Source organism: Gallus gallus, chromosome 6, assembly GCF_016699485.2.
Source record: "Gallus gallus isolate bGalGal1 chromosome 6, bGalGal1.mat.broiler.GRCg7b, whole genome shotgun sequence".
Lineage (NCBI taxonomy): Eukaryota > Metazoa > Chordata > Aves > Galliformes > Phasianidae > Gallus > Gallus gallus.
In genome coordinates this window covers 28,675,904-28,691,110 of record NC_052537.1, presented here as the reverse complement: position 1 = coordinate 28,691,110, position 15,207 = coordinate 28,675,904, and the positions used below count along the sequence as shown (strand labels likewise).

General features: G+C 40.0%; 1 protein-coding gene across 19 annotated transcripts in view; it reads left to right on the top strand.

Moving 5' to 3' along the window:
- ABLIM1 (actin binding LIM protein 1) overlaps positions 1-15,207 on the top strand; it is a 182,314-nt gene that overhangs the window by 97,310 nt on the left and 69,797 nt on the right. For all 19 annotated transcript variants that reach the window (NM_001159363.3, XM_040702464.2, XM_025151632.3 and 16 more), the window contains 2 exons: positions 4,003-4,186; positions 5,511-5,620. In NM_001159363.3, coding sequence (NP_001152835.1) covers positions 4,003-4,186; positions 5,511-5,620 — 294 coding nt within the window. The remainder of the gene's footprint in view (positions 1-4,002; positions 4,187-5,510; positions 5,621-15,207) is intronic.

Below are 15,207 nucleotides of genomic sequence, written 5' to 3'. Positions count from 1 at the left end.
TTTAATGCCACCGTGAAATGTAATTTGTTTGCACATGAAATATTAACACTGTTCTATGCAGAAATGTGAAACCAGAAGAATGCCAGTGCTGATACTGCTTCAGTTCTAACTTGCATCTTAGTGTGTACTTTTCATTAGTACTCTATTAATTATTGTTACAATAACATTCATTAGATCTCTGGGGCTTGGCAACAGACCGACAGAGAATTTACAATCCCTGCCCCAAACACCTTGCAATTTTAATTTTCAAGGCAGTTAGCTAATGTGATATGAGCCCATTATAACAAGGGAGAGAATTAATGTTGTACATGACATACTTGGCATCTGTGGCAAGAGATGAATTGGAACTTGTTTCCCTGATCCTCTTTCTGAATTTTGTATTTACGTTTTTCAAGAACTCTCAATAACTGCTGCTTATTTACTTATCCCGTAATAAACAGAATTTATATTTGATCTGAGTGTTCTCAAGTGTTATGAAGAGGGTTATTATGGAATTACTTGCAGTGTAAGGCTTAAGTTGATGTTCTAGACCATTGTGAACAGCAGATTCTGTTACTCGATTCCACAGACAAAGCAATATGCAAAGAAGTGATAGGAGTGGCTGAAACCAAAAATACTGGGAGCTGCTGTATATAGGTGTTTTAACAAGTCACCTGGCAATTTACATTTATGCTTTCTCGTAGAAATGTATAAAGAAGACTTTCAAAATCTCACATGAAATAAGTAGTCCTGTGTTTTAATGCTACTGCAGGATGCTGGATTCAGGTTGAAGTCCTTGACCTCGTACATTAAAGCAGAATTGTGAAATTCAGTCTCCCATCTCCCATGTCACTTTCTCTTCATAGGAGTTGTCTGTTCTGGAATGGATTGCTTTCTGTCCCTCAAGCTGGCCAAAAATGGTAGTGCAGCACTGTGCATATCTTTTTAGAGCAAAACGGGTATCTTGTTGACACTGGTGAATAATTTAATACTCAAATTAACTCTTGACTCCAAGTCAAAGAGATCCTTGACAGTCCTTCATCCTATAACCAGTACAATTATTTTTACTAGTAGAGTAATACACAGCCACTGTTCTATATTCAAATGTAGAGTTATTTATCTAATCCATGAAGCACCAGAAAATGTAGTGTGTAAATGGCCAACGTAAGAGCAGTGTAGATCAGACACTTAAAGGTAACAGTAGTTCTTGGGAAATTAATTTGTCCAAAATACACATGGTTAGTACTCCTTATTCACATTTGGTATATTCAAGATCCAATATACTCTCACATGATTTGGGTGTTTGCATCATAAATTATACATAGTAGAGATGTGGCAAGATTTTTAATCTCTTTTTTTTCTCTTTAGTTCAGCCTTCTCCCAGTACTTAGGTGTAAATAAACACTAAAAAATTACCCTGAGCATTTCAGATACACTTCCTGAAGCATTGATGGTGGAGCAGCTAAGTGTTATCTGGGGAATGGAGGAGTTAAACTAAACCAGACAACATCTCTAAAATATTAATTGTTTCAAAAAGAAGCAGCTGCATGAAAGCTTATTAAAATAAAGCACTTGCTTGCGGGGAGAAATGTGTGGTAGTGTATAAAATAGTAATATCTCTTTTATTTAAGAAAATTTCTTCTGCTCCTCACCAGTCCCTGAAGTGAAAGCAAGATTATGCCACACAAACTACATTTTCCTTTTGCAAGTGCATGGAAATGGGGCAGAACCCGCTGTACTGTTGGCACGTTTATTGTGCAAGTTCCTGGAGGTGAGCTGCTGTATTCTGCCTTTTGGAGGTCAAAGCCATTATACTCCTCTGTTAAGGACCTGTGGGCTGCAAGGCTGAAAGTTCCTAAGTTTGCCCTGCGCTGGTTGTCTTACATGTAAATCCTTTGTTTTTCCAGTTTAAGTCTGTTACCATAAATTCACAGCAATGTGAACATGGGATAGGGGAAGAAACATTTTGTAATGCTCCTTATCTTGCTCTCTGGCTTGTTAATGTAATCTGACACAAGCTTCAGCACTTCAGATTGATATCAACTAAAGTATTTGAGCCAGGAAACTAGGTGGACAGTTTGGTTCTGATCTGCTGACCATACTGTGGTATTGCAGAGCAGACCAGTGAGCAGGTAGGATCACCTTGTTTGTGATTTGGGCTGAAAATGGGTGCCTGATTCTGAAACAAAAAGTAGACAAAGGTAGGCAGTGTGTCCTTTCCTCCTTCCTGATACCCTTACAGGAGCCCTTATAAGAAAGAATTGTGTGGGTTTGCTTTGGTGGCCTAAAATCAGTGAATGCCTCTAGGAGGACTTCCCATTAGCCCAGGTACTGTGTGGAATTTTTCTCAAAGCAATTTTTTTTTTAATGACCATGTAATTTATGTTGTTTTCTACACTGTAAACCATGCAGTGCTAAGCAACTAACTGCACCTGTTACGTCTGTGTAGTTGTGGTCTTTTATGTTGTTGCTGCTGGGATTGATATTACTACAGTGTTTTCTCTCAAACATTGTGATAAACTGTAGAGCTTGTATCTACCAATACTGATGGTACTATGAGTTAGAGGGACTGTCTGCATGGTATGATAAAGAACTCTCCAAGCTAGCTCCAAACAAATAGGGTCATTCACAGTTTGCAGTGTGGCACCATGTGGAGATTTAGGTGGAGTAACTGAGCAGTGTGCTGACCCTGAACAAAGACCCTGCACACAAATTCAGCTGCAGCTTGTTACTGCCACAGTAAAACCTCATGGAGATGTTGATACAGTGCAGACCTTTCATGGGAAGTGGTTTGCTTGATGTTGTACTCAGGGGCTTAACCTCTTCCCCTGCTGGAAGCATTCCTGCAAGCACTTCAAGTTGTTGAAGGGAAACTCTCATAAGGTCCAGTGGTGTGTAAAAGATGTGCTGAAATGAGAGGGCTCCATGCATATTGAAAATGTGTTCAGGAATGCTGGAGAGTGCTTGAATAGGAGCTGCCGTTCCATATCACAGCATAAGGTCTTTACTAAGTTAACAATCTCTTCTATCTGGAGCCATAGAATTATGCTAGAGGGACTTCTCTGCTGTCTTTTGTACTGTCTTCTGTCCTCAAGCACTGCATTATAAAGGTCTGCAAAAACAAAGATTCCGTAGAGCATCCTGTTCCTAGTACAGCTGTAGATTGGTGATGATCAGGTGTAAATGCCATGCAGAACATTTTTGAAGGAAGGCCTTGTTTCTCTTCCTAAGAATGTATCCGCATCTACCACTTATTATGACATAATTGTATTTCAGCTGCCTTCAGTGTCTTTTCTGAGTTACAATACATACATACCCTGTAAACTCAGTAGGGTTGATTTGAGGATGTTGCTTTCTGCAGTAGGTCAGTGGCAGTTGTTTTAGGTCTGGTAGGTCTTTGTGCTGAAGAGTCCTAAGGCTCACCTGCTCGGAGAACAATCTTTCCACCTTAAGTGATAATGTTAGAATGAGATCGGGAGCACAAACAGTGCTACAGGTCACTAGTAGGAGACATGAGCCTCAAGTTTTTGTTGTGAGATTTCTTTTCTTTTAATGTGCTGTCTGTCCTTGTAACTCCACATCTTAAAGAAACGCCAACAGAACTAGTTCTTACTGACTGGAAAACATAAAACCAGATAGTTGAGAGCTACTATCTGGTACTATATCATATCTTATATTTAATAGCATGAAATCAAATCTCAAGTTCAATTTTTCCATACAGCTGCTGGTGTGATTAACAGGATAATACAAGATAACTGAAGTCTTGGTGAGGCCTGAATGCATTGAAGTTGTGACTGTGTAGGTTTCTCCAAATAAGTTTTTGATTACAAGGTCTCTTGTAGCCAAAGAATGCCAATCATCTCCTGTCTTGTCAAGGCCATGTCGTGACAGTAGGTGAAGGCAAGAATCCAATATAAAGAAGCAAGGCCACCAGGGTAATCTCATTTGTTGGCAGCACAGACTGTTTCTGACATCTTTTGTAGATGTCTTTTCCAATATGTGTTGTGTTTTTTTTTCTTCCAGTGTGTGGCTGTGACTTGGCACAAGGAGGCTTTTTCATTAAGAACGGGGAATACCTTTGCACCTTGGATTACCAGCGCATGTATGGTACCCGCTGCAACGGGTGTGGGGAGTTTGTTGAAGGAGAAGTAGTGACAGCTCTGGGAAAAACTTACCATCCAAACTGCTTTGCCTGTACAGTTTGCAAGTAAGTCTTTTCTTTCAGCCTACATGACCTGAGCCCAGTACAACATCAGGGAGAAAGGCATCACCATGAGACAGAAGTTGCTACATCTTTTTAGAAAACATTTGTTTGGAAGTGCTGCAAGTCTAACTCTGAGTGTCTTCAAAGTACCACTCATTTATCTGCAGAAGATAGCTTCTCTGTTACATGTAGCTCCCTGTTCTCAGAAGCCTACTCTCACGTGTGAAGGAGTACTAGGCTTACATGCAGAGATGTGGGCATGGGTTTAGCTGTGGTGATGAGCCCAGCTCAGAAATGAGAAAAGAGGTAGGGCAAAATCCTGGGTAGTGCAGTGGATAAGTTATTTGGGCTATAAGTACGGTTAAACAATTGAAAACATCTGAGGGCTCATGTGCACAACGTGTAATAACACATGGCTTTGGGACAACGCTGTTTCCCCCAGCTCTTCCTAAGCGCTGTCCCCCGGATATAAAGCAGTTTTTAGTTCTACAGGGAATACAAACAAGGAAACTAGAACGATGTTTTATTTTGCAGAAACATATGGATGTTCATTTGTTAAGCATAGTGTTGAAATGATATGTAGTGTAGGGCGGTCTGTATTCGGAAGGTAAAGCTCCTTACTAAGTATTTGGAGTTGCTGAAGCTTCTCATTTTAGTGAAATGCTCATGCATTTGTAAACCAAGTAAGAGCAGCAGTGTCAACTTTTGCCTGGCACGCATTTTTAACACTTGTTCATCAGATAATCTCAAAGTTCTGTAGTCCATTCAGCCTTTACCTTTCTCCTAGTGCCATCTGCACAAGTAACAGTTGGGGTTGTTTCTATAATGTAGATAAGTATTTTAAAACTCCAGGATAATGAAAGTAGCTAGCACCTCATTTTTTGTGAACCACTACATCCACAGTAATACGTATTTCATTGCTGAACACAGACTAAGCTAATCTATTTTTAAGTTCCTTGTCCTAAGACGAGTGCTACGTCTGAGTACTCTGCTGCACTGTTTGCTGTCAACAGCATCATGCTGAGACTGCCGTAAACGTAGCTGTTGTGTCTAAGCAGATTTCACTGTCATCTTCTCCTTAGACAAAATGTGCTTAATGTCTTGTATTTTGGTTTCAGCAAGTTAAGTCTGACCTCTGCTCTGCTTGCATCTGTGGATTGGATTTTTTCTAGTGCCTGACTTTGCCAAGGCCATATTGCAGAAACTTGGCCTGAGTTACTGTAAAATGTTATTTGCAGTGGGAGAAGGCAGCAAGCTCAAGGCATAGGAGCTAGAACAAAAATTCTGGCATAATCTCTGCTAAAATACATTTTTCTCTTTAACCCAGGCGTCCATTTCCACCAGGTGATCGAGTTACCTTTAATGGAAGGGATTGTCTCTGTCAGCTGTGTGCTCAGCCAATGTCCTCCAGCCCAAAAGAACTGTCTGCCTCAAGCAGTAAGTATGCCATCTTTCTGAATTCTCTCGCTTTTTTGGGCTCATCAGCATTTGATTGAAACTAGTTTGATTCAATCTTATAGATTTTAGATACTTTATATATATATATATATATATGTATAGATACATATATATATATATGTATACATAGATAGATAGATATTTTGTCCTTCTTTTAGAACTCTGGGCTGCCACTGATAACCATCTTTTTTTCTTTTTTTTTTTTGATTCTCAGGAATGGTCTGGTTTGGCAGCTCAGAGGAGACATTTACTCATTTCAGTATGAACAAATGACTTTTGCCCAGAAATTGGATTTTCTGAAGGGCTCATTTTCTTTTATAGGCACTGGAAAAGTATTTCCTTGATGAAATCAGAAGTTTTAGAGTTGATAGATTCCAGTTTTCCCATGTATAGTTACACTGGTTTAAGTATTAAAAAGAGGACAATGTTAGAGGAAGTTAATTTTCTTCTACTCTTTAACACTTGAACAATTTATTGAAGTACGAGTTTATTTAAATTATTCCTTTAAGGGGGTATCACTTTGATGGATTGGTATTGAAATGAATTTGTGATCAGAAACCATTCTCAAGAAGGGTTCTCAAGAAATCATTCTCAAAATAAATAAATAAGAGAGAAAGCAAGTTAAGGGTAAGAGGTGATGAAGAAAGTTTTGAGGGGGCATTAGCTTGGTTTGCTGTTGCATTGTAATGCTTAAAAGGGATAATTTGCCAATTACTGATTCACACGAGGTATTCAGCTCTGTCCTTTTTTTTTAAAGTCTTTCAAATCTGATTCTTTCTTTGACTCCTGGATTGTATTCAGCACCCTCATCTGTAATGATTTATCCAGTATAGTTTTATAATTCACAATGACTGCAGGTTTCCTTGGGATACTTGGTAGTTTGCCACCAATTTTGATTTATCAGAGACTTTCCGTGTTTTGTACAGGTACATGACTTTGAAATCCTGGGACTGAAAAGTTCAATGTAAAGGCACAGTTGGGTGATGTTTGTGCTCAGTGGATGAGTCAAGCATATCTCAGGTGTTCTAATTTGACTGAGAAAGTATAATCAGACACTTAGCAAGATGGAAAATGAAATCTGATTTTTTGATACCATGCCTTTCTGTCTGATAAGTTATTGCATTCTAGCTGTCAGCTTGGAGGAGAAAACGCATGGGCCTAATTGGTTAGGAACCTGTGGAAAGCCCTAGAAGGATACAGTGCAAGGTTCTCATCGTTTTGGAGCAGGGCTCTCCAAAACAAGCAAACGAAATTTGGGTCAGCGTGTGTTTGTAATTAAAGTAATACTAATGAGGTGTCCTCCTAGTAGTGTGCTCAGTGATACACTAGCTGCTACTAAAGCACCAAAAGTTGTCATAGATACTGAGAAACCTTTCTTGCTGACACTGAAGAGTAAATTTTAATTAGTCTGAAGTGTTCCAAATCACTTTCACTTCTCCTGAGTGAAACCCATCGATCTTTTCTGATGCTTTGCCCTTCTTTGAATGGATGTTATGTGTTGCTCAGCTGTTTTGTTTAGTTTTCATAAGTCCTTTTAGAAGAGAATCTCATTCATACCGAGCATCCATTTTCTGTCCTATATTGCTGTCAGTTTCCCCTGATTGCTTTCAAGTAGATTACTGGAGGCAGCTTTCCTCAAAACAAAGAAAATTGAAGGTGAGGAAAGTCAACAGACTGAATGTATATCAAGTTTGGTTAGTTTGTGTGATGTAAAAGGAAGCTGGAATGCCTACATTAGTGTTGGCACGCAGTTTTCACATGTCTGTTACTTCACACAAATTAAAGGCTTGTTGATAGCTTTTCTTGAATGCTTCCAAGGAAAATCAAATGCTTCTAAATATAGGGTTCCTTACACGTCCCTTAGACACTGCTAGATATATGCAGTGGAATTTTCATTGAAGTCGGCAGGAAATTTAGGGCTGAGCACTCGTAAATAGCTTTGCAGACAAATGAAATGGATGGTGTTCTTTTTTTCTCATTGCTTTATTTCTTACGAGAGCATGAGAAGTAAGACGTGCTCTACAAAGCCAAGTGACTAAGATGGATACAGAACAGCACAGATGCAGGGGGACAAGTGCCTGGTATCTAAAAATCAAAGTGTAGAAAAGAGAGGATGTTGAAACTGATTTTGAAAGACCAAAGTGTGATGTTATGGCTTGGGCAGTTGAGGATTTTCAAGACTGTGCCAAAGATGAGAGGTTATTTTCCTTTGGGTCCTAGTAAAGAAGTAATATAAATAATGTATCTGGTTAGGTAGCATTTGTTTTTTAAACAGTATCTGAGTATTTCTATATCATAATGATTGCCTGGTTTGTACTGTCTTAAGCTCCTTTCTGCTTTCCTTTATATTATAGCTAGATGCTTACATGTGTGTGTTTCTTATGGTCAGAGTGAGAAGAGCCAGAGCCAAATTGAAACATATGTAATTATTATTACTTATTTATTCAGAGGCAAGTAGATTGGCCGTGTTACCAGCTTATCGTAGAATCAAAGAATGGTTTGGGTTGGAAGGGACCTTTAAGATCACCTAATTCCAGCCCCCTGCTATGAGCAGGGATGCCTCCCACTAGACCAGGTTGCTCACAGCCCCATCCAGCCTGGCCTCGAATGCTTCCAGGGAGGGGACATCCACAACGTCTCTGGGCAATCTGTTCCAGTGGTTCCCCAGGTTATCTCTGATCCTCCTCCATGAGGTCATCAGTGAATTCTCACTAGTTAAGCTGGTGAGTGAATTGATGTAGGTGTTTGAGAATAAAAATGCCTAGTTTAGGTGGACATTGATTTTTCAGGAAGTGCCACTCTGGCTTGAGTTTCACCTTGAATGCACAAGAGGTGTAGTGCTGTGTCCAGCTTAGAGCAGAGCTGTCCTCATGCCGGGGGCAGGCAGTGCCAGCAGCCTGTGCTGTCGCAACCTGAACTGGTGGTCTGCTGGGATCAGCTCTGAAATTCAGAGGAGGCAGTGTGTCTTTAAGCACAGTTTAAGAGATTGCCCTTTTCCTTGAACGCAGATTTTTCCCCTTAGGTATTTCACTTCAGAATTTCCACAGTAAAGCACATCACTAATGAGAATATTACATTACTTCCTGCCTGGGATTGAGCCCTTTCTGTGTTGGCTCCTTGTCTGGTTGCTGGTAGGGCCAGATCATTTTAGTGATGAAATTAGTTAAAGCGCATTTCAAGTAGGATTTCCAGGTGGATAGGAAAAACTCGCTGTCCAAAAAAAGACTGAAGCGGCACAGTCACCCAGCAGGAGTTTTCATATGAGAAATGCATCATCTTTTAAAATGGTGGAGAGAGAATCACAGCTTCCATTTCTTCAGTGAAATAGATGCTTGTGTGCTACATGTGCTGAGATGTGCAGTAATACTGTCTGGACAGAAGCACAGGGAGGATAGCTTGGTGCTTCTTTCTTTGTAGTAGTCTCTGCTGTGAGTTAAGAGCATTACAGTACAGACACAACATGGGCCAGAGTTTCCAAAATGGCCAGTCTTGCATGTGTGTGAATAATATTTGGTGCAGCTGTTCCCCGGCTAGACGGCTTCCACGTGGAGCTTTCACAATGCTGTTTTGTATATTTGACCCTGTCTGATTTGCACACTGTGTTCTGATTCAAAGAACGTAAGTTCTCTGGGCCAAATGCTTTCATGCCTATCTATACAAAGGCTAACAGAGATCCTGACTCGCAACTGGGGATCTTAGCTCTATTGTGATATAAATAATAAGCTTAACGCTTAATGAACTTGTGGGAGAAAGATATCGTTGTTAATTATTCAGCAGCCTTATCTCTTCAAATAAGATACAGTAAATCTCCCAGTAAATATCTGAAACTTCCAGCAAGGCTTGTGGTAAAGCTGAAGTAGAGCAGAGCTGGCATCCTTTATCTGCTGAAGAAGGCAGTCAGGAATAAATGGGAATCATCTTTTGCCTCACTGCCCTAAAAGTGGAGAAAAGAGCTTGTTTTAGAAACAGCAGTGCATCAGAATGGAGAAGAAGCAAATTTGCATTTTGCCCTTCTCTTCAAGACTCTCTTAATTCTTAATGTTCTTTTATATTCAGGGCATAATTGAGCTTCAGGTCTGTAGGGAAAACACGCAGACTGAAGGGAAAGACTTGGCTATTTGCAGTCAAGCTATCTGCAATGGTTTTTGGCTTAAAAGGATATTAAGCAACATCTAACACATGATTTTGAGCTCATTCTTTGGAAACATCTACAATTTCACACTGTGTTAAAGCTACATAATATGTATAGGTATTGTCTGAATACATGGCACAGAAGTGGATGTGCCTTAAGCGGAAGACTGTTTTGCCTCAAGGATGCATGTTCACAGCAGCCATATGCTTCAGTGGGTGCACTGGGGCACTTAGAGAAGGGCCAACAATTTGGGGTTTGAATGTGCTTTAACTGGATTATGAATGGAGTTTAAAATCCTATATAAAACTTTGATTCTGAAGGGACTAATATTTTGTGTATGTGCTGTAGCTCACAGATAGAATCATAGAATGGTTTGGGTTGGAAGGGACCTTTAAGATCACCTAGTTCCAACCCCCTGCTATAGGCAGGGACACCTCCCTCTAGACCAGGATGCTCACAGCCCCATCCAGCCCAACCTTCAATGCTTCTAGGGAGGGGGCATCCACAACCTTGCTGGGCAACCTGTTCCAGTGTCTCACCACCTTCACAGTGAAGTGTTTCTTCCCTATACCTAGTCTAAATCTAACCTCTTCCAGTTTAAAGCCATTCTCCCTTGTTAAAAAATCCTGGTTAAGTTAAGAAACTGGAGATTCAGCTGAGGATATATGGGACTTGACAGGAGTAACTCTGTTCTTCTTTAATTTATTTATCATGGAATCGAAACACTACAGACATAATTGTGAATTGATTTCAAACACTGTGATTGAAATCACTGATTTTAATCGTGGCTTAACTAAGAACCCAGGAAACTTTGATTAAAATAATTGATTGGAACCTTGTTTAATGTTTATATATTTATTTTCCTAAATAAAAAGCTAACTGCTAAGCATGAGGATACTCCTTATCTTTAAACATAAACTAATACAGCTCTGTATAAGGTAATCAAATACTCTAACATCTATTTTTACATAATGACTGTTTTTGCTCATGATTTATGTCCAGATCTGTTTGAATGGAGATAGACATTCAGTTGCAAGGCATAAAAATAGCACTGTGGAATTTTTTTTTGTTTCAGGAGCAACAGAAGTTAGATTCATATTGAATGTATTTACATTCAAATACGTCTTAATTTTTGAACTTCTGATTTGTCAAGGGTATGTGAATGGTAAAACTATTTACTTTGGATAAATGTGTACCCGGGGGTTCTAAAAGTGGCAGACTTCATCAAACCTGAGTTTGTTCATAGATAAGAAAATGACAGCAATTTTCTTCTCTGTGTTTTTTAAATCCGATGTGGGTTTTTAATTTTGATTCAATTTCAAGTGTAAACTTTTAATTTTGAATAAAATCCTGGAAGTTTAAATATCAGTATCAAATTCTCCCTATTTTAATCCAATAGCATTTATCAGAGAAGTGCTGTACAAAAGATAATTCCAAAGAGTAGTGGAAGAACTGCAAGGAATTGCTCAGTAAATGGGTGTTGCATTAGGAAAATACAACTATGGGAGGAAATCCCCAGACATAAAACTAATTTGGGAATTGTCACGTTCAGAAAGCAGAGGTAGTAAATCAGGAATCTGAGGTCACTGATTGTTGTTATTTAGAGTTTAGTTTGCCATGGGTTACCAGGGCATAAAAACCTTTCTAAAAGTTTCCATATTGGTAATTGTTCTGTTTGAGTTACTTGTTTTCCAAGGGTAACAATGGAAAATTACTCAAAATAGTCTGCAAATAAAGAATCACAGCATGTTTTATCCGTGGGCTGGGCTTAAAACAGTGAAGTTAATTTGCAAACTGTGCAATTCACTTCGCATACTGTGAGTTGTAATTGGGAATTTAAATTCAGCTGGAATTATCTGAATACGGAATATGTGGTAAATAACAGGTTAAGATCTCAGTCACCAGCTGCTGATTTACATCTGCCTGGGGTTTATCATCAGAGTGGTTTTTACAAATGGGATAGTGGGGCTAGTCTTTTATGGGCCAACCTCTTATCTTGTAGCATGGCTGACTCTTCCTATTTCCATCACACTTTGGTTTGCTGTTCAGAAATCTGTGAGAAAGACTAGGTTGAAGCGGCTGATACTGAGGATGATGTTATGGGGAAAGGCCAACTTGGTGGTACACTGCTTGCAAGGACAGTTTCCAAGAGTAAAAGGGTAAAAGGCCAGTTGGATTGGCTTCCATTGGGAAGGAGGTGTAACAAGAAGAGGAAGAAAGGCAATACAGATTTCTGGTGTAGAAGACTAACATGGATGCTTACATCAGTAAAGTAGGTAAGAATAAAGACTCTGTTAATGTAACAATGTCATAATAGCAGAATGAAGTTGAAGGCAAGCATTCATCCTTCCAAATCACTTTAAATTACATACGAGGATGAAAAGGCTCTTTACAATAAAGATACGTCCAAGATAACCACACAATGTTCTTCATATAAATGATTTTAGTTCATATTTCCATGTATGTTAGACAGTTTCTTAAGCAGGCAAGTCAGTCACTCATGGTTAACAAGGACTTGTGTTGCAAGCAAATAATGCCATTCTATGCCATTGTGACTTATTTCCATAATTAATCAAATAAAGCCATTTAATTTTTTTTTAAGTATTTGTTTTGAAAGTATCATTTTCCCCCACTTGCCATTTATAATAAACAGTCAAAATTATATTCCACTTCCCATGGGAAATTCAGTTCCCGCCATTGTATGAGCCCAGCCTCTCATTGTTAGGTTATTCAGGAGCACAAGGCTGTTGGAATGGTTTTGTTTTGCCTTCAGCAAAAGAGCAGTAGCACATTTTGTCCTGACAAACACTGCCCATCCTTACATTGGCAAAGAGGAAGGATCTGGCAGCAGATTTCACTGCAAAATGGAGTAATGTACATGGATCTAAATCCTAGATGTAAAATTCCCAATATTGTGTGGCCTTCTCTGACTTCCTGACCTCAGCACTGCCCCAGCAGTCAAATGACTGATTTAAACTTTGAAAGTGCTTAATATACTGTAAACAAAGTAGACAAAGTGAGATTTTATTTTTAGCTTTGACAGAAAGATGTTGACGAGCGAAAAAGCCCGTGTGATATCAGTAATAAGTTTTATTTTTAAAAGGGAATTTTAAAAACATTACCTAATCTGTGATCTAACTTATCTTGTTAACTTATCTGTGATCTTCTTGTGATTTCTTGACTTTCCCTCCTTTCACTTCCAAGTCACTGTTCGTCATAGCTCGATTTGTAGGTCCAGCTATGTTTGACCACGTATTGCTGTGCAAGCTCAATGAAACCTTGTTTTTTTCTTTTTAAAAGAAATAAATGGTAGAAGCCTGCTGATGCTGCCTTCATACAGCTGGTACGTTTGCGCTTTATGGGAGAGGGAGTAGTAACAAAGAGTATTACTCCTGTGACTCATAGGGATTATGGCAGTTTCAGACTTCAACTAGACAGGTGCTACCAATGACCGTCAGGATTGAAAAGGACTTTCTGGTGATTTAATTATACATCATTTAGGAAGGCTGCTGTTAGCTCTGCTCAGAACCCTGCACAGAACAAAGCTGGTATGCTCGTGTAACCTCATCCTGCTTGTGATTTTGCATAATGATGTTCGTTAGGACAAAAGCACATAGGGATGACTTCCCTCTTGTAAGTTAGGCGGTGTGAGTAGAGAATGTGCGGTAAAGGTAGAATTGCTAGTAGATGTTCAAGGAATACCAGTGGGAGTGGTCAAAGTGCTATGCAGCATGCTTAGGGTTAACGCAGCTCAATCAGCTTCGAGCCCACTGCCTGTGCCACGATCCAGCAGAGCAGAGCTCTCTGCTATTGGCTGAGGGCAGGGGAGGGAGGCAGAGGAGAAAATCCACCGCTTAATTTAGGCAGTGACGAATGGGTTGCTGTGCAGGATGTTTCACTCCTGCATGCCTGGGGTGATGCAGATGCTAAAAAGGGAAATGCATTTTCTCATCGCATCTTCACAAGCAAGGTGTTATGGATGGCAGCACACCCTGGTTTGCATCTTCTAATGAGGCTGCTTAAGGTGACTGAGGGGTAGAGGTCTTAATCGTACATAACATTAGTGTCATGCTGCTTTCCTTTGTCCTGTCCCCCCACTTTTCCCTGCTTTTGGGCTGGCTGACTCCACATTCAGTTACAGCTCTTTTGTCCTTCTTGTCATTTGCTTTTGTATCTGGACACATCAAATATGACACCCTTCTGAGCTGTTTTATTCTAGAGCAGTAGTAGCTTAAATACGTGAGGACGTTTCCTCACATTGAACAGGCCTAGTCAGAGTACAGGAAAGGCACAACAGCTATGGTCACCACATCTGGCAGAGAGCTGTTCAGGAGGCTTTTGCTTTGCTGAAAAATGATGCTGTCGGCTAATGCTCATATGAGAGAGGGTGAATCCACCTTTTCTGCACAATATCTGAGCAAGAGGGCATTGCTTGTGGAGGCTACAAGGGAGGGAGCTGCAGCTGTTGGTGCCACAGGCAGCCACTGCACATATCAACATGTGTGTTACCTCACATTTCTTAGAATTAGTTCTGTGGACTGTCTGATCATGCTCTTATTTATGTCCTAAGTGCTCACTCATGCACTTTAAGCAGTATCCTGCACTTCCCTTCTCCTCTGCACTGTGTTGGCCCAGTTGGATGGGTAGCTGTGTAGTGAATGGCAGCAGGGAACAATGTGGGTTATATGGCTCAAAGAGAGCTGAGCAGAGCTTGGGGCTACAGGGGGACAGTCTGTTCAACCCGGGTGTGAAGCAAGACACAGAACCATGCTGGAAACCGTTACACACAATTTTGGGGGAGGGTTTTCAGGGTTTTTGTGTACAAGTTTGGCCTGGCATATGGTTGTGGAACCTCATGGTTGTCTTACCTCACAGCCCTTTTGTTTGTGGCATAAGCTGGTTATAGGCTGATGCAGGTTGTGCCTAGTGTGATACTGAGATCCTGCCTGCTTATGCTTTGTGCTGATGACATTCAGCCAAAGGCTTTAATATGCTTCATGCAGGCCCGGGGTCATAAATGGCTCTTATCTGTAGAATTTGGATGAATAAATGGTCTTTTCTTAGCCCAGCCCAGCTTTACTTGCACTCTATTTTAGGAGATAATAATTGCTAGCTTCTCACACATATACTGTTCTGTGATAATTAAAATCAGGTTTAGTTAAAAGCCATTTCAGCCTAATAAGACAGTACTGCACAGTTTGCTTGCTTTGATTTTAGGCATTCATTATGTCAGCAACTGGAAATAATGATATTCACTTACTCTTTCTGGGTTCCTTAAAGTGTTCTGCAAGAGTAAGTAAATGCCATTATCGCTATTGAATAGTAAGTAAAAGCATATAGTCAGTCCCTGTGTCACACATGAACGTAGGAGCAGTCAGTCTGGCAATGCCACCTCTGTCTTTCAAGAAGCAAAGAAACAGGCAGACAGAGTTCA